The 20,610-nt window shown below is 34.2% G+C and overlaps 1 protein-coding gene and 1 long non-coding RNA gene across 2 annotated transcripts in view; one reads left to right on the top strand and one right to left on the bottom strand.

The window, feature by feature from the left end:
* LOC111087263 overlaps positions 1 to 6,600 on the top strand; it is a 15,695-nt gene extending 9,095 nt beyond the window's left edge. The window contains exon 4 of the long non-coding RNA XR_002611966.1: positions 6,588 to 6,600. This is a non-coding gene — a long non-coding RNA (uncharacterized LOC111087263). The remainder of the gene's footprint in view (positions 1 to 6,587) is intronic.
* LOC106465413 (poly(ADP-ribose) glycohydrolase-like) overlaps positions 1 to 17,416 on the bottom strand; it is a 98,155-nt gene extending 80,739 nt beyond the window's left edge. The window contains exons 1-4 of the mRNA XM_013925640.2: positions 17,353 to 17,416; positions 15,033 to 15,181; positions 4,233 to 4,341; positions 1,047 to 1,105 (exon numbers count right to left, since the gene is read on the bottom strand). Of these exons, the coding sequence (XP_013781094.1) occupies positions 1,047 to 1,105; positions 4,233 to 4,341; positions 15,033 to 15,177 (313 nt within the window). The 5' untranslated portion in view covers positions 15,178 to 15,181; positions 17,353 to 17,416. The remainder of the gene's footprint in view (positions 1 to 1,046; positions 1,106 to 4,232; positions 4,342 to 15,032; positions 15,182 to 17,352) is intronic.
* Positions 17,417 to 20,610: the final 3,194 nt, after the last annotated feature.

Raw genomic sequence — 20,610 nt, 5'->3', positions numbered from 1 at the left:
ATAATCTGTTTTCATTCTAGAACGAAAGAGGCATACTTTATGTCTATTTCCTAATTTGTTATGGTGGTTATAAGATCGGTCAAATCTACTAAACCCGTACAGAGATTTGTCAGAGAAAATAACAGATAAAATAAAAAGTTTTTTTTTGAAGAAACATTTGATAACTATCTAGACATTATAAATATTTTGCATATGAAATTTGAAAATTTTCTGATGAATAAAAGTATTTATAATCTTATAATGAAAATTACTTGGCATGTTGGACAGGCGACATGCCAAAACAAAAATAAGGCATGAGAAAAACATTGTTTAACAAACCTTAAGACTTAATTAAAAAATTTGAGATTTTGTGTGTGAAAGCATTGTAATGTTTACTGATAATATGCCAAATTTCGTTAACATATGCTTAATAATTTAAAAGTTATATCATGAAAAGTATTATAAGCACAAAAGGTTACGAGGTCGATCCCATACTGAAAGACTTAACTCATGTATAGTACTAAAATATGAATTATAATCCACAATTTGATACAAAACTTACTGGCTTACATTCATAAAATAGTACTTCAATTAAATCTTGAATGTGAGTCTACAAACGCGATAACATGTCCTTTGACCATAGGAAGACCCGCCACACTAAGGTGAAAAAGAACAAAATTCTGAAATCAAAAAGTTATTTTTTAATATTGTTCTTTATTAAATGTGCAATATTAAATCAAACTATTCTGAAATGCTCTGATATGCAGCACCATTCATTGATTGCAAATCCCCCCTCAAAAAAATAAAAACACTTAAGCTATGTATTTTGTCAACTCAATAGCAGGTTAAAGGTTTAGGTAAGCATGTATACTATGGTAATCTCACATCACAGTTCTCAGTTAAGCAGCCACAAACTGTTAAATTTAAGTCTTACACAAATTACACTGTATATTGCATTTATTACTCAACCCTAATATAAACATATATAAATTTCCATAAATATATGTACAAGAAATATCATAAATGTATTTTTATCTTTATTTCAAGATCAAATAATTAATACATACCATTTAATATTTCAGTGATGCTGTGTACTGGTGAACAACTGTTTTGACTGGAAGTAATCCTAGGGGCATGAAAACATTAAATAAAAGCATTAATATATTTTGCACTATTTAGTAGAAGATATTTTCCTTAAAGTTGAAACTTTATATTTGTATATTCATTCTCCTTCTTGATGTCCTGTTGAACTGTGTTCAATTGCTGTAAAGTATAAGTCTCAGAGCCTGTATACATAGTTCTATAAAATTGAACAGAGTTGTTTAAACATTTGTTTAACAACAAGTAAAAGCTGGGAATGGTCTATTCTTTCACTGGTGGTCTGTCTGTGGGCCAGACTAGTTTCGGAGAATTCCACTCCTCATCAGTGACCCTGGACACAACCACCGATTGAAACTTCAGACCAAACCAAGCCTTTATAGTAGTGAGGTATTTAAAATCGAAATGGTGTTTTTAAGTATTTTACACTCATAAAAAATAAACCTATCATTCTATAGGTATTTGAAGAACTTGTAGCATTCCACCACAATTTAATTCTTTGTATTTTTAGGTGACACTAGGCAGCTGATACATAGTTGAACTGATGAGGAGTGGAATTCTCCAAAACTAGTCTGGCCCACAGACACACCCCCATTTCAGAGTTCTATAAAATATTTAAGATGATGAAATAAAAAAATTACAAATTCATTTATTGTCTGGGAAGTATTAAATACAAATTAATATGCATATACTATCAGATTTTGTTTTTCTATTTACCTTAGCTCAAGAAAAGGGCATTAGTAAGAAACAAAATCAATATGTTCCTTGAACTAAAATATCTATTGAAACAAAAATAACATCAAATTGCATAAAGGTAATGCACATTAATCTGTATACATAAAATTGAAAAAACTTACCTGACATCAATGTGCTATAATACTCAAACCACATGCAATCTCACTGAATCCATATTTACTACACAATTAGAAGTTTTACTATTTCTTCCTAATCATAATTTGTTACAATATACATTCAATATGAGCACAAATAAAGTTATATGTTTATTTCAAAGGACTCAATTTTTATATTTTTAATAATGTTGTTAAGTTTCTTACTTAAATGTTCTTTCTTCACTTAAACTAGTTAAATACCAAAATAATTCAAAACAACGAAACAGAGCTGTATTTTTAATCATATATTGCACAAGTACAACTACCTGGAACCTTAGGCAGCTTCACATAGTTGAATGTAAACTCATAAAACCTGTAAATTTTTTTAGCCAAGTCAAAGTTAGGATATACTAGACACAACAAATACAGACAAACAATTAACTACACAGATAATTTAGAAAGGTAGAAAAGTACACATCCTGAACCAAATAAATATAATATTTGGTCCCAATGAGAACTCAACAACTGTAATAACTACTTTGTAAATTATGTGCACAGTTGATAATAAAACATTCTTTTTGACTTACCCAATCACACGAGTAAAAAAATAACACCATGCATTTTGGTACATCCCAGATGGATTCAAGAGAGCATCAAAAAGAAATGATTCCTGTATTGTCAAGTCACAAGATTTAATTAGTATAACCATAATCCTATATGTGATGTTACCTTAAATCTAGCCCAATGACTGAAGGTCGAGCAGTCAGATGATCCACAAGTATGTAGAAATTCTCACCACAAGAACAAGAAAGGAAGAGATAGGTCCCTATATATGTGTTGACAATAAATATCTAATCAACATAAAGTTTCTCATTCTTCACATGGGCAGAGTCCACAGCAATCCTATGCTTTTTATGAAGTTAAAAAACTGTCTCTTGAGTCCAAGCTGTAACAGTTCAGTTTTTAAAATTACTTTACTATTGAGAATAAAGCTTTAAAAGCTGATATTCTCAAGAAAAGACCCAGTATTATGTAATAAGTATTTTTTATATTGTGATGAATATTTTAGATGCCAAGTGAAATGTGATATTTAAGTTACTTCTATAGTAACAGATGATGATTAAACATTCACAAGGAAAAGGTACCTAACTACTGTGAAGAATTAAGCTAGCATTATTTCTACCTTCAGATGCAGGTGTCTGTTAGCATGTAATAATTACACACAGCTTATATTAATACTCACAAGTTTTCTAATTAGATTTTGTACAATCATCTTGGCTATGCTTGAACTACAGTGTGTGATGCAACTTGACAGTAACATGATATTAGTTGTACATGATGTTTACTGTTGATGGGCATGTGACATAGTGTTATGTTAATAATTGTAAACATGGCATCAATGTATGTGGAGCTATGGCATATAAATATTTAACTGTAAAGTTTAGAGAAAAGTTAGGGTTATTAATTTGTTTACTATCACCTCTGCAGGCATTACCAAGGATGACTTAATCTACTAGTGCCTGACTGGATTTGACACTCACTATGTGAATGTCACCTGCCTCGTGTAACTTCTTTTTGTGTTAATAAATAGTTCCCAGGATTACTTATTATTTGTTATTATTGAACTAGTTGAAGATATTGTTGACAACCTAGTTGTACATGGGTATGAAACAAGATCATCACACTAGAAAAAGTTAGGAACAGGTCAGTCAGGACATACAAATAGAGAGGCTGTATTTAAAAAGAGAGTGGTCATGATAATTAGAAGTGGAAATTGGTGAATAATGAAATAACCGTATTTTATATTTATTACCAAGCTACTTAAACTACCTTCCACAGTCAATAATTTTGAACTACTGAACAGAGGGAAAGGAGTCAATCATTAGCACGTACCATCCACACTAAGGGATCGACTGCCATTCTTACAATGTGATATTGCACAGATTCAAAACTGGCTCCCTATCTCCTAAATCCAGAGCTTTAACACAAGGCCAACCTGCATCCTTACTGATTACAACTTATTCAAAGTAAACTGTAATCATACTTTCTATATTCACTATATATATATAAACACACACACACATACATACATATATATATATATTCTTGATATGATTTTCAAGTTCTTTCAAGTAGTATAAATTCCTAAAAGGGAGGAGATATATCATCAAGATTTCTTCTCTTTCAAATGGTTTTTACTCTGCTATATAAAGTTACAGTTTTGTGCTAACATACTGTTTATCACTTATTACACACATGATAATTTTGCTACTCCTGATACAATTAAAAAATATATATAATAAGTTTTAAAAAAGATAGTTTCACCTTCTTTCTGCAGCTGAAGCTAAAACATCACGTTGAAGTTTTTTCTCTCTAGACTCTTCTTGGCTCATTTCTTCTTCAGAAATTGCACAATACTTGTTTTCACTCTTATCTAAAATATAGAAAAAAATTACTTGGCATTAAATTTAATTAAAAGAAAAACTTTAACTCATAACTAATAATAGAAAAAGGCTAAAAAGAATTGTGGAAATATTTGCTTGTTGTTCTTCCCAACCAAATCAGTTTGGTCTAAAGACAATACACAACAAAATTATACATACCTAAATGTATTTATTCACTGCTACATGTACTGTAACAATGAAAGAAGAAAATATCAAAATACAACCGAATCTATATAGTAGTTGCTCTTTAATCGTTTAACTACTTATATTGAAAGTCATGAATAACATGAGTATTTTCTCCAACCAAACTAAACTGAACAGCTCTTACATGGATATGAAGTCGAGAACACAAACAGTAGATGTACTTTGCTACTCTAATGTTTTTAATGTGATTTTATTTGCAAAACTCCTAAGTTTGTCTTTGCCATTAGCTACATTATGATGTTGGAACAATACCTGATGATTATGAAAATATTAAAAAACTTTTGTATTATGTTACCTTCTCTCACAAAATTAGCTATTCTCGTTTAGTGCTGCCTCTATATGCAAATGTTTTCTTTACGCATGCCACAAGCTTTCTACTCTCCCCTATTGGAATTGAACAATTCCAACGTGTCTCTCATGCAAGTCATCATGCGTCACTTCTTCACCAATAGGAGAATGACATGTTCAAGTGACACATGTAACTCTCTCTATACTCCTCTACCGAACTATCATTTTGAAGTTTGGTAGAAGACTTAAGCACCAGAGGAAAGTGGGGAGAAAGGGTGGGATGTGTGAACGGAAAGAATAGGAAAGTTATAACCTCTGATATGGATACTTACTTCACCTCACAAAATTAGCTAGAATCCCACATTGAATAGGAGGAGAATAGAAGTACTACCCGAAAGCATCCAAAGGATACCCCTTGAAATGAGAGTCAGGTCTAAAGATCAGATGAGGAGAACCACACCACTTCTGAGCCAAGTACAGTCTTCACCCCTATGTGAAAAGTGGAGAAGATAAGGGTGGAAAAGGAGAGGAGCACATCTAAGTGGGAGTGAACTGTGTCAGGATCATGATCCTAACCATATAAAATAAATATAACTCAATTCCATGAATAGAAAAGTAGGTAAAACAATGGATGTGCCCTCAGGTGTAGAGTGGCTAGGGTGCGACGGACCCTACTCGGTAAGTCAATTACATCCAAAACCCATTCCACTGAGTACCGACATCCATGCAGGGGTAGCATGAGGATCATACCATCTTCACCTCAAACCCAAGAGACTGGGGAATTGAGAATCATGCCATCTCCCAGGTATGACACAAGTATTAGCACTGAGCTATCGATCCGAGGACTCGACATCCAGTATCAAAATGATGTCTATCTCATGAAATCAACTCCCCCAACCTGGAAACTTACTGTAACCATCCAAAAGCCAATAAAATCCCAGTATTAAGATAGGACATGGGAGAGCCAAAGGACAGAACTGTAACAATCTACATACCACATCTGTGACTCACAACATAGATGGAGGAAAATTGAGGGAAGAAGACAGACAACCTGAAACATGTGAGAACATATGTTGATTGGTTCTACTCTAAATCCAAAACCCAGCTACTGGGTACCAACATCCATGTGGGAGTAGGATGGTTGCTCCCAATCGAAGGGGTTAATGCATTTTGTCCTATCACTCCTTCGTAATTGTATATCATAAAGAGGAGGACAGTAGGTCATCTACACCCACAGAACACCACCATCCTACTCTGCACTGAATAGTTATAGCCATCATTGTGTGGTGCCCATTCAGTAGGGTACCTCCACAGATGTCCACCCCAGCAGCTTGGAACAGGAAAGTGGTAACAGCTCCTATATTACACTAGCAGAAAAGAGGGTGAAAAGGCAAAGGAGAGTCTGGAGGAACGTCATCACCTGAGACAGTGCAATGGGTGACCACAAAATCCTATTTTGAAAAGCAGACCATACTGAGCTATCCACTACAGGCATGGCAGGGATGGGCAGCTCTCCCCTTTTGCTTTACCCAATCTTAGGGTGGTACAGTCTGGGATGGGCATGCTTATGAAGCAAAATATCACAAGGTTATTCACCTACAAACAATCTTCTTATGAAGCAAAATATCATGAGGTTATTCACCTACAAATAATCTTGTGGAACACCCCAACAGTGAGCACTGCGAAGCCATGGAATATAAGGCGCGAGTCAACATGGCTGTACATTGCAGATTTCAAGTTAAAGAAAACATGGTCATGCACCACTCGCCAAAGAGCAGGATTCATATAACAAGGAATGAAGAAAAAAGCCCCTGAAAAAAAACAGAAAGTATGAATAGAAACAGCCACAGGTGGAAGGCGAAAAACCAGATGAAGAAGAAACCGCGATAGAATGTAGATAATGGGAGATGAACATATTAGATGTGGTCCACATGCCTGATTATATAATTTCCTCCAATGAACGATGAAGACGAGAAGCAAGGGAAAAGGAGAGGTGTCTACTGTGATGAAAAGACACCTGGAACAAATTTTGGAATGAAAAATGCAGGGAGGAATAAGCCTTTTTGGTCAAAAGTCGGACCCAAGTAGTAAGGAGAGAAAGTAAAAGATCACAAAGGGAGGAAGACTGCCAGGGGATAAAGAATCAGTAATGGGTACAAAGGAAGGAAGCTTGACGGGCAATATAACAATGAAGAGCCCTGACTGGACACAGAAGTCTATTTGAATCTGGTCGAAGGTAAAGATGAGAAATGGAACGAAGGAAAAATAGGCAAAAGGGAGCCACCCTCCCAAGCCACAGAGGTCTTTGGGAGGAAGGAATGATCCAGATAAAAGACAACATAAGTAGAGTGATAAGGTGTACTGAAACGTCTAAGGCAAACAAATCTGACCGTCGATGTCCCACAGGTTACCATCTACTATGTACCATGGTTTGAGGAATGCTGTACTAATAAATTAATCAAATTTAATCAATTAATGGGGGTATTGATTAAATCTTCTCTTATTAAAACTGATGAGAAAACATTTAAAAGTTCAAACATCTTGAAGTTATATAATAATTCACTAATGACAATAGAATTAAAGTGGGTTTTTGAAATTTAGAAACTAAAATATTATTTCCTTTTCTTCTCAAAATGTAGCAAAACATCATGCCTAATTAAGCAATAATCACTTTTTCCCAAATGGTCCCCCATTTAAACTCTTATAACTACATCTTCATTAGTGGTAATAATTGATTTAAAATGGCATTCCCCTCTGGTTGCTTCTCTTATCTTGATATATGATGAAGAGAACCATCTTGAAGCTCTTCAAGAAATTTCTTTCTCTCACTATTTCACTTCATACAGTTCCAATCAATGTTTCTAAAATTAAAGTTTCCCATAATTATAGAATCATTATTTTCATTATTAAGTAACATTAATCTCATTTAGAGTTGGCCAAATAGTAGTGTTTGCTAATTGATGGCTCCATTAGCTGATAACATTTGATTTATTAGTTGATTAGTACATGCCTCCTAAATCTCCCCCATACAAAACAAAATGGGTGTGAGCTGCCTTCATAACTTTTTCAACTATTGTTTAATTCTAACATGATATCAATCTTCATATTTTCATTCACATTGCTGAAGTTAAATTTTAAAGCAATTTTCTAATTACCTTTGGTTTATATCATAGACGTCTTCTGGAAGTCATTATTTGTGCATTTTGGAAAAACATATTTTTTTGTCTAAAATATATTTTTTCACAATTTTTTTAATGGTAATTTGGACATTTCCTACTTGGCAAATGAATCATTAATTTTGACAAAATACTATCATGTGGTCACCATGTTTGTTTTTAAAAAACACTGTTCTTCTGTAAATCAAATAAATTGATAATTAAATAATGAAAGTTAACATTTTTCTACACTGAAAATATATTTCTGATAGCCTTCATACTCCCACCTATTCCACTTGTTTAATGTGATACAGCTGTGTTGTAGTAGGCAAATAATCATGTGACAACCCTCCACCAATAGGAATATGATACACTCTCCTATCACAACTGGTCCCTCTATAATGTAGAACCCAATCTTCACTTCAATATTAGGCAAAAAAAAAAGCATCAGAAGTAGGGAGGTAGGGTGGGAAGTGTAAGAGGAGGTAAGAACCTATTGGAAATATATTTTCAGTGCAGGAAAATGTTAACTTCTGATATGATACCTTACTTTCACTCACATAATAGCTAGAATCCCACACTGACATAGTGGGGGACCAGTACGAAAGTTATAATTTTCCTAAAGCAAAATGTATTTCCTATAGGTACTTCCCTCCGCTCACAAGGTTAACTTTTCTCCTTTTGTGCTCTCCTCTATATGCAAACTATTTTCAGAAACACATGCCACAAGCCTTCATCTTCCCTCTGTTGGAATCCAAAGTTCCAACATGTCTCTCATGCAAATCATCATGCATCACCTCTCCACCAATAGGAAAGCACTACTATCACGTTATGCATGCAACTCCCTCTACACACCATGACCAAAACTATCACTTCGAAATTTGGCACAAGACACGAGCACCGAAAGATTGTGGAGAGGATAGGTGCAAAGTGTGAGCGGAAGGAAATACATATCTGAAATACACTTAGGAAAATTATAACTTTCAATAAGGTACTATCCCTCCGCTTACAAAATTAGCTTGAATCCCACATTGAAATGGAGCAGGGACCAGAGTGAGGAAAGCACAGGCATACCCCCTGGAAGCATCCAGATCTACCCCCCACCAAAATGAGAGGAGAGGAATAGATCAGATGATCTGAGGAGGGGTACCGCACGACATCTGAGCCAGGTATCTCTTCACTAGGAACTACTCGCCACAGAGCAGGATCCAAAATGATGCTGAAGCAGGGGTCCTTCAAAGAAAAGAAAGCATTAGTGAGGGCTTTCCACATGTTACAGCTATGCTGAAGTCTTTAGAATAGCCACAGGTAGCAGGTGATACCTTGAGGAAGAAGCAGCTATGTAGTATAGGAGGTGGGATATGAGCATGTGCAGAGTTGTCCACATGGCCAATTGTAGAATTTCTTCCAATGGCCAACAAAGATGAGAGGCAAGGGAAAAGGTAAGGTGATGGATTTTATCTACAGAAACATGAAAGAAATCACGCTGGGAAGGAAACATGGAGGAATAGGAATTGGATCAAACGTTGAACCCAACTGGTTAGAGTAACGGGAAAAGATCATGGGAAGAGGAAGGTTGCTAAGGGATAAAAAGGCAAGCAACAGAACAACGGTGGCACAGACAAAACAGAGCAGTCTATCCGGATCAGGATGAGGGTATAGAGGATGGGCAGATAGGGGAAAAAGAGGGCTTACCTTATCAAGCTGCAGAGGTCTTGGGAAGAAATGCAAGATTTGGATAAGATAGAAGGAGTGGTACAAAGAGACCAGGGATAAAAATTGAGGTAATTTGTGATTGAAAGAGGTGGCAAAGGTATCGATATGGGGTGTACCCAGATGCAGACAGAGCCACAGAAAAACAGCAGGACACAGGGACCACTATGTGGGATAAACTAGATCCAGTCAGGAAAGATGATTGGCTACAAGATTGAAAGCACCCGGCACTTGACATGCCATCAAATGAATGTGATGTTTGTGGCATGAAAAAAGAAGATCCATAGTGCATAAACCTAGGGATCCAGACCTAGTGCCACCTTGGTGATTCTTGGAATGGATCATAACCAGACCAACGACCCAAACTTCCTGGTGATCCACCCAAGTACCCCAGTTCTGAAGCGATGCATCCATGAACAGATGTAAATCTTGCCACGGAGGAGGATGCGGGACCCCTGCTGACATGTGAGCTCTGTTCAACCACCAATGGAAACTGTATACAAAGGATGAGGAAAGGGATCCTAGACAAGGATCCATTGATCATGAAGGACCCATTGAAAGGGTATGAGAGGGGTCATGGAGGACCACATCTCGAAAAAGCAATAGAACCTAACAAGCTGCAAGTAAGAGAATAGACAGGGCTTTCTGACCACCTTGTTCCATAAAATGTTGGGCCCAACTGAGATGGGTGTTGAAAAAACAATAAAATGGATAAGGTATTGGGTAGGACAAAGAGAAAATTTCTCCAACTTGACCAACCAGCCCACCCACACAGCTTTGCATGTACGCTGACCTCAAGAGAAGGAAAAAAAATTAGTTAATCCGAGGAAGGAGCAGAATTCAGGAGGGATGGAGAGGAATCATTAGACACACAGGATATAGATAAAAGGTAACATACCTGGGAATACCATATCTAGGAAGGCTGAAAACAGTCTGGGAGCTTCCACAGTAGGAATTTGGGATTGCATAGCAAAGGAAGGAGGAGGAAACCGGCTATCAAAATTGGCATCTTTCTGTAAACATTCCCCAGATAAAGGAAAATCTGATCTGTGATCAGGAGATACAGCAGGCCACATAATGGACCCCAACAAATGTGAAGCATAAAACGTGAAGCCCAAAGCCTAACCAACTGCAGGTTGCAGTGCAGTTGCAGTATGAACAATAGTAGTAGTTGTTGTGAACTGAAATTTGGAAATTAAAATTCTACTGAAAGTGGATAACGAAATATCAACCTACAGTATTAAGTTTCACTATAGAATCAAATAAAAATTGTTAAGAAAAACTAGAAACAACTAAGAAAGTTGTTTAACAAATTAAACCATTAATGCAAAATACTAAGGAAACAAGAGTGAAATTTTGAAACATCTGCACTCTTCTGTGTCAAATCGATAATTGGAGATTGGGTTCTATGGTATAGAGGGAGCCAGCTGTGACTGAAGAGTGTCTTGCAAACCTATTGGTGGAGGGTTGTCGCATGATTATTTGCATGCTACAATGCAGCTGAACCACGTTAAACACGTGTAGTAGGTGGGAGTATCAAGGCTAATGACGAGCAAAAAATGTGTGCATATAGAGGGCAGCACTGAATGAGAAAAGCTATTATGTGAATGGAGATTATTGTTACCAATAAGGGTAATAGTGTTTTTATTTGTAACATATCATATTTACAATCAGAAATAATTAAGTAGCCAGTTAGCCAATTTATTTAGGTATGGTGTTTCAGTAAGATAAAAATAAAAATAATAATCAGTACAGATTTGAATCATCAGAATATTTTGCACTGACCCACCATACTAATTGAACAATAAACTGGACTAAAGTTATCTGATTTGATGATAATTTTATCTTATTTGGTGAGCATAATTCAAAAGAAACCTCATCTTTACAAACATTGCAAGTCATGAAAACCATACTATATCCATTAAAAAGTAAAAACACTATAATTTTAAACAAATAACCAAACATTAAAAAGATATTTTAATTAAACCTTAAGCTATCTTCAGCCATGTGATTTCTTTGTTTCATACTGTGGGAATATACATATATATATATATTCCTGTGTCTACATAAACTACTTGTACCTCATAATGATAAACCTTCTCCAAATATTGCACATTTGTTGCTGTGTTAAACTTCTAATAAAGTTTTCTTTGTTACCCATTAAATCCTTCTCTCAGCTGCATAAGCTTACCTTATCTGATGTCTTCTCATTGAAGAAAATTCCTGTACCTTTTAAACACACATAATTTAACACACAAGTACATTCACTATTCACAAATAAATTGAACTATAAGGAATGTTTACTGAAACTATAAAAAAAACCTTTTAAACCTATATTTTTACTCAACTATTGTGTGTTATTCTAATTTTTGCTCTATCCAATCATATTTAAACTTTCTATAGTTGCCTTCAATATCTGTTTCATTAATAAATGATAAAACCATAGACTTAAAATATACTATCTGAAATCATGTATATTAAGTCTAAGGATCAAACCATATGATATGTCACCGTAATAAGGTTTCAACAAATGCTAGTACCAAAACTCAGACAAACATTTGAAAATCACGAAATGGATAATATATTCTCAAGGGGTAATAATTTATTAGCAAAAATAAAGTTATTCTTTGGGATGGGTAGAAAAATCAATAATTGGGATGTTTTTTAAAGGCAAAACTCTTTGCAGCTGTGCAGAAATGAAAATATGAAATTTTAATAAATGTTTGAGATAAAACTGTTCAAATATAGTTAGAAATAACATCTAAAATTTACTTTAAATGTATAAAATTTGTGTCTCAAAAACTTTTATCAAGTGCCAAAAAATATGAAAAGCCAGAGGAAACCCTGTTTTCAGACTTCAAGCACAACAGTTTATAATTAACTTGCTCTTAGAAACAATAAAAGATTTATTTACCTATCAGTCACCTGTTGCAATAATACTTTCTATACCTTCCCAGACTTGTTATTCCAGATTATTCAATATTGTTTTACCTTCTTATAAGCACATTTATGACAATTTTGAGGCCTTAAGTGTTATATTTTTAACTACGCAGTTACTCAAACACTTTGTAACCAACCAAAAAATAATAATAATAATCATTACTGATTTTTTTTATTAGGCAAACAAGTACTTAGCCAAGGTAAAACCTAGTATTATTTTGATGTTATTCAACTAGCTAAGATTTAAAGTCAAACAACATAAAAATTAGAATAATATTCATTTATTGTATGAAATAAAATGTTGAACAGTTATAGTATTATCTTATAAAGCTTAAAACACTTAGGGAATTAATATGTATAAAATTAAAGTTTATTCATGTAATAATGTATTAATGAGTAACAAAGTTTTTCTCAACGTTAGCTGAAGTAATTTTTTTATAATGATGGTATCATACCAGTTAAATTTTTAAAAGTTAGTTGTGTAATAGTTTAAGCACATTTTCAGCAATTCTTTATGTAAATGCAGACTTCCTCTATAACAGCAAGGTATATTGGATTAATCAATTTCAACCATATTGTCCTAAAGTAGAAATAATGAGTTATTGGCTGAAGCCTTAACTGTATTGCTGTAGACTCAGCTGTGCTTATTTCAGAAAACATTTATGGTAATTAATAGCCCAATCAAATAAAATCACTGACATCTGTTTCATTTTGATATTATATGGTAGCATAAGGATTTTGGCTGTTTTTTAAATTAATTGTTGAAAATGATGGGGGAAATTGAACATCCCCTAAATCTGCATCACCTTATGCAATATTAAAAAGCACAGTTATTAATTTCTGCCAAAAAAAAATGGGTGGAGAGGGTTTGGAGTCCCCTAGACTCCTCCACAAAATTTATGTCTTCTAATACAAAATACTTATTAGTTCCTGAAAAAATGGGATTGAGATCCATATCTGCCTATACAGCACACAATAACTATTATTAATTTCTGTAAAAAATGGAAGGGGTCTGTGCCACCTAAATCTGCACCTGCTTATGCAACATTAAATAATACAGTTATTAACTTCTGGGAAACATTGATGGGGCTCATACTCCCTGGATCCCTCACCAAGATCTGCACCTGCTCATACAACATCAAAGAATACAGCAGGTACCTAATTATAAACCATAAGATTCACCCTTATCCTGAAAACTATCTATCCCACAGTTCTAACCAGCTCATCTGTTATTCTAAGCATAGCCCTGATAATTTGTAAATTATATCATTTATTTCCTCATCTAGGCAAGTGAAGTAAAAGGGCCATGAGTCTAATTCTAATTTTAAACCTTTGGTTGGATCTCTAACCATTGTGTATAAAAAGCTATCCTTAGGCACTCCAAGAAACCATTCTCCCTCTATTTGACTCCATAAAATCCCAATCAGTGGCTAAAAATTAAGTCTCCCATAATCATTGCATCAATATCCTAATAAGTAATAACTCTGAACTCATTACACAATTTCAGAATTTTTTCCTTGCTTTTAATTATAACTAAAAAGTATATTTCAACATTTCTGAAACTTGCTAGCCATGAAATGTAAAGTTAAATGCTATCATAATAAGAGACCAGTAAGCAAACTACTTTATAGACCACTCTTTGTTTGGCATTGTTGATCTAGAGCTCTGTCTTATCTTTTTATTTTGACTTAATTTAGAAATTATTTCTTGCAATATCCTTTTGGTAGTAAATTTTTGATGGATCTATTGTGTTTTAAATGTTACTTTTTTGGTTACACATAAGACCTTAAAATAGTTTACAGTGTAGTTTATCCACAACAAAAATTACAAGTTTTTGTAATGGCAATATAGAAATAAAAAAGTTAATGGGCCTTTAAATGCATGTACTGTGCATGTATACTCTTTAATATCAAAGTGCTTTATGCCTTCTAAAATTATCTCTAACATTTTATCAAAACAATGCTCCTAAATAACTGTGCAGAGTTGAACATAAAATGATCTGGTTATAAAAGTTTGTGTAAAAGCAATGCTCCTAAATAACTGTGCAGAGTTGAACATAAAATAATCTGTTATAAAAGTTTGTGCAAAAATAATGCTCCTAAATAACTGTGCAGAGTTGAACATAAAATGATCTGGTTATAAAAGTTTGTGTGCATTAACAGAGTTTAGAAACTTGTATTATACTAAAATCATCTAATAAAATTTAACAAGAACATTCTAGTGATATATATATATGAACTACACATGAAAAAGTAAAAATCAATACACGAACCTATAAGCCATCATGGTTAAGTAACAACTATTAATACAATCTTCTAAAATAATGGTAATTGTCAATTATTAGGTTTATAAATGGCATTTTTTAAATTCAAGTTACTCACAATTCTTTTTTTTCTTGTTTGTTGACAAGAATTCATTAATGTTCGTTTGAAGTAAACGCTTCTTGGTTGAAGGAACAGACCTAGATGTGTCTGATTTTCTGTCTTTCTGATCAAAGCTAGTTGATGCTGGCTTTTTACCACTCATACCACTTGAGAAAATAATTTTAGATATTATTATACAGGATTACTTGATTTTTCAACTTACAAACTAATTATTAAAAATTCATCACACATTGTTTAGTAGATGCTAGAACATTTTGGAACCTTGTTAATTAGACCACTGACAAAGAGCCTTTATAAGTTTCAGAATTAAAGGTTCTGGTTGTAGTTAACATATTAAATGTCACTAGAATTGCTGAATCTTAAAAGAATTATGCAGATCTTACTCTAAAATATTTTAAGTATAGTCTATGCAAGTAAAAAGAGGTATCAGTTTATCAAAATTTTCAAGTTAGGTTACTATGACTTTGTATAAATACTATCATCTCATAGTTTGTAATGAAAAAGTGCACAGATGGGTAAGGTTTAAGAAATCTAAGCTAAAAAGAATAGCATAAGGATATAAAAGTTTCCTGTCAACAGTAATGGAAGAAAGGTGACTTAATAGACTATGTGGACTGTTTGAGGGGTAGAATGAAAATATATACACTACATGTAGATTACCTAAATAGCTAACACAACTCATTCCTAAGTGGATGAACAGAAGAAACAAATTCCTAATAAATAAAAAGGAACAACTTATAAAGCAAAAAACAACAACAATAGATAGTATATCAGTGGAAGTTGCTGAGGTTTTGAAATTAAAAGAAATCAAGAAAGGTATTTTATAGGTAAGAAAATGTAATAAAAATCTCAACTTGGAGTTTAATGCTTGTTATAGACATAAAATGACAGTCAAGTAGTACTGGCCTATTTAGTTGATTAAAAGAGAATTATTGTGGTGAAAAACTTGGCTGAATTGTTCAACAATTTTTCTATGCATTTTACTAACAGCAGAAAATTTCTTAAGATGGGTATGATTTTTTTTGTAGATTCTGTTGCTAAAGAAGAAAAACTTTTTCCAAGAAAGGTTGAAAAATCGCTAGTTAGCATGATGCTACTGGCTCAAACATACTTTATCCCACATGTATAGACTTGGTGAAAAAGGCTAACAATATTAAGGTATCAGTTTATCAAAATTTTCAAGTTAGGTTACTATGACTTTGTATAAATACTATCATCTCATAGTTTGTAATGAAAAAGTGCACAGATGGGTAAGGTTTAAGAAATCTAAGCTAAAAAGAATAGCATAAAGATATAAAAGTTTCCTGTCAACAGTAATGGAAGAAAGGTGACTTAATAACTTGCCTATACTTGGGTTTCTAAAGCTTAAGTTTATCACCCTCCTATTCAAAATTACTTTTCTATCCATTTCATTCTACCCCTCAAACAGTCCACATAGTCTATTAGTGAACTGCACAATCCACTAATAGACTATGTGGACTGTTTGAGGGGTAGAATGAAAATGAGAGATATAATTTTCAATAGGAAGGTGATTCACTTAGGCCTTAGGAAACCCAAATCCAAACATGTTCTTTGGTAGAATTATCTCATTATTTATTAAATTTGCAAGGTTGGAGAATGGCTTATCTGTAATATGTACTGTTATTGTTACTTTTAAATTAAATGCTTGTTATTTAAATACTTGAATATGGTTTGATGCTTTGATTGCTTGTTTAGTTGGGTAGCAAGATGAACTTAAACTTTAAAAATTAAAGGGCTTGACTTTCTTTCTTCTTGCTAAATCATGTTTTAAAATATAAGTTAACACTAACAATAGTAAGTTTGGGTATTTTTGTAGTTGCGTTATAAAACTACCTGTAGTTAAAATTTATAATGAACATAAAATTATTCAGCTTGGTGCTTTTAGTAATCGTAGGAATTACCAGGAATATTATATAGTCCAAGTACCGTATTTCACTATTTCTGTTTGTGTGCAACTAACGTCAGTCATTAATTAGCTGTTATTTTATAATTACTTTTGACATTTTAATATAAGTAATCTAATCCGCACAATATCAATGTATTTTCTTTTTACTCCTATTTTAGTTTAACATCGACAATTGTAACGTAAATCAATATTGTTTACAAAATACCAAAATCTGAAGTAGTGCGTAGTCTGTTTTTAAATGAAAACTAAATAGTCGCCGAAACTTTTACTACTTCCTATCTACTTTTTCTTTTATATTCTGTTTATTTAATACAATAATAATAATTTGTTACATAATACAAACCACACTCAAAATATATTAATTTTCTCTACGACTATATATTTGCTTACAATTTACATGTTTCATCACGCACGTTCTATGACCTGAGCCTTCCAGATGTCTCTCATAACTCACATTTTTAAATATTCGTAAATCATTTCAATTATTAAATAAAATTAAAAAATATATACTAACACAATTGTAAAAAACAGAAACAAGTTTTGAACAACTTTAAGAACAGATAAATTACCCATGTTGTGGTAGTTATAACTTTTTAAAATGTACAATATTATCAGAATAAAATCATTTATTTTAAATATCAATTTACTCCATCAAGATTGACCCCCGGTGGGTCAGCGGTAAGATTACGAACTTACAACGCTAAAATCCGGGGTTCGATTTTCCGCGGTACACACAGCAGATAGCCCAAGTGGCTTTCTTCTAGAACTAAACAAACAAGTCATTAAGGTTATCTCGTCACTCTTGCACAGCTAGCCAAGATCCATCCAGAATAAATGTCAGTCTTTAGCAAACATTTACACATCCCGTTACAACAATAATTTAGAGGTAAATTCAACACCACATTACGAATTATCAGGTTAATAGTTTCACAAATTTATAGCACTGTCATTTGCCAGAGAAGGAGATTTGCCTAAAAGCAAATATAGACAAGGGATTACAAAGTTTAACTTTATTACCCTTATTATTTAAGGCTCCCTTTTCAACCCTATCATCCTATATTTTAAATACTGTTACGACAGCGGGGGTCACGTGGCCCTAGTAACACGTCATATTCTCGAACGTTCACGTCCGTTCCTGAAGTCTCGAAAGGCTACTAGATATGCGGTAGTCTTGTATATATAAACCGCCAATAAGTGACGGCAACAATGATGATTGACAGTTGAGTCGAGCACGTGAGATGTTCGTTGTGAATTATAGCGTTTGTTATAGCACGAATGTGGAAATTAAGTGTATTGCAAAGTTGTATTCAGGAAGAATAAACCAGTTTTATTTAAGAAAGGACTTGTGTCGCTAAAGTTTCTTCGGAAAGAATTTTTACGGAAAATTAACTAACGACCAGAGATGTAACAATACGTTCATCAAGATTACCTAATAATTTTAGGTTGTGCATGTCTATTTGTTAGAATGCTGGGCTGCAGGTCTGACGGTTCGAGCCATTGTGATATGCAGTCAGATCATATGGTTTCTACCTGTTTTTAGTTAAATGGAAATTTGAAAAAAATCCCTTTATATTGTTACATCTGTGTTCATTTATTAATTTTCCATAGAAGTTATTTCCGAGAAACTTCAGCGATACAAGTCCTTTCTTAAATAAAACTAGTTTATTCCCTCTCAATACAACTTTGCAATACACTTAAACACACGCTAGAATTCACAACGATTCACGCACTTCACTACCGTGCTTGACTGTCTGTCTCTGTCTCTGCCTGTCTGCAATTCTAATTCCGAATAATTTGTCTCACGTTATCTGGCGCACTTATATACAGGAATAGAGGGCGCCTAGAACATACTGGATTATTCGTGATGTTCCCCAATCTTTCTAGAACGCATTACGTGTTACCAGCGTCACGTGACTTCCACTGTCGTAACAATATAGTTTCTATACAGTTTTAACATAACTCTACAGTCCAGAAAGTCACTGGGGCTACCTTGTTTTAGTTGCCTTGATTCTTTGTTCTATATAGTAGATAATGTTTATTTTAACTAAATAGATATTGCAGTAGCATATAGCATCCATGTTGAAAGGATTATTTCATACATTCTCAGGAAATTCAAACAAGGTATTAAACACAGACTACTTACTTCCCTTATTTCTTGATATAATCGGCTGTTACTGATGAGTCCAATTGTCTGATACTTCTAGGGAAAGCAGTTAATCTGAAAATACCACAAGTGGGTAAGAAGTATATATGTTGGAGCCGTGACAATAGGATTATTTTGATCATATGTGTTCTAGCCCTTGCTTAACCACTTGAGTTTATCAAAGCTAAATGGATGTTTTTATTATGTGAATGACTTATTCTGATCATAGAATTACCCATGACCAACAGGGAGAGTTAGGTTGAGAGAGAGATGTCTGCAGGAGAGATGTTCTTCTGGACATAAGACTTTTTCTCATGATGAAAAGGTCCCTGATATTGGTCAGGATGCTAGTGGATAATCTCTGCCAGTCAGAGCCACCTAGTGTGGATTGTCGCTCTGTGGCTTTGGGCCAGGTATTGACTGCCAATCTGCATATCAGAAGTCTTGTTAGCAGATTCTCTCTCGAACTGTTGAAATCAAAAGGATCTCCACCTTGAAAGAGTTGAGATCTCATGATGGAGAGGCTTTGTCTAGCTGTACATGAGCTCTGTGAATGAGGCCAGACAGTTCCTGCCTCTGATGTTGAAAGGGTCACAGAACGAGGATCTGGACTGGTTCTTAAAGTGTTTCAAGTAGGTCTTTGCCCGGAATGGATTTATTTGGGAACATGCTGTGCCATGACTGATCCCGGGCTTAGGCAGTTTAACCCTGATGTTGTAGAACACCAGGAAGAAGAGCAACAAGATAGCTGGGAGACAAATGTATATGAACTAAATAGCCAATTTGACCCAGTGTATATTTGGACAATTTTTGGCCAAGTCTGAGACTCAGAAAAAGGGTGAGAACCAAGGAATTGTCTACCTATGTGAATGATCTTAGCCAATTGCACTTGAAGTTATACCCAGCACTGGCCTTCGAAAATTCGAAGGATCTACTTTTTCATTAGGCCTATTGAGGGACTCCATAATTAGCTTATGCAACAGAACTTACGAAAGTAATGCTCAATATGACATGCTCTGAAGTAGTCGTTTCAAGCTGGCAGTTGGAGAGGAAGAAGCCTTCAATAGCAGCTATAGTAGCAATTTGGCCAATGAATGTTGCTATTCAAGTACCTCAAATGTATTGAGTTAGACCAACTGAACGGTTAAAATCTACTGCTCAACATTTTAACACTGCACTGCAGCCACACAGTGGCTTACGCTGAGTAGGAAGGGCTATGCACGTCCACTCACAAGGTATATGCCCTATCAAAACCTTTCTCTGAGGTATGTGTCACAGGAAGGGTGCATGCCACCATAAGAACTTTGGTCACAGCTGATGTATTCACCAGGACATCATCCAGTATGGGAAGGGAGAATTTTCTGCCTCATTTGTAAACTAATGGAGCGCTGGTGGAGGAACTGCCAATATTTTGCAAAGCACCAAAAACAGCTGAGATATCAAAATCATAAATAATATTCAACGTTAAACTAGGTACACAATTAAAACAATTTATTTAGGTACTA

This window comes from Limulus polyphemus, unplaced genomic scaffold (genome assembly GCF_000517525.1).
Source record: "Limulus polyphemus unplaced genomic scaffold, Limulus_polyphemus-2.1.2 Scaffold1935, whole genome shotgun sequence".
Classification (NCBI taxonomy): domain Eukaryota; kingdom Metazoa; phylum Arthropoda; class Merostomata; order Xiphosura; family Limulidae; genus Limulus; species Limulus polyphemus.
Note: the sequence above shows the minus strand (reverse complement) of the source record. Positions and strands in the feature narration are given on the sequence as shown.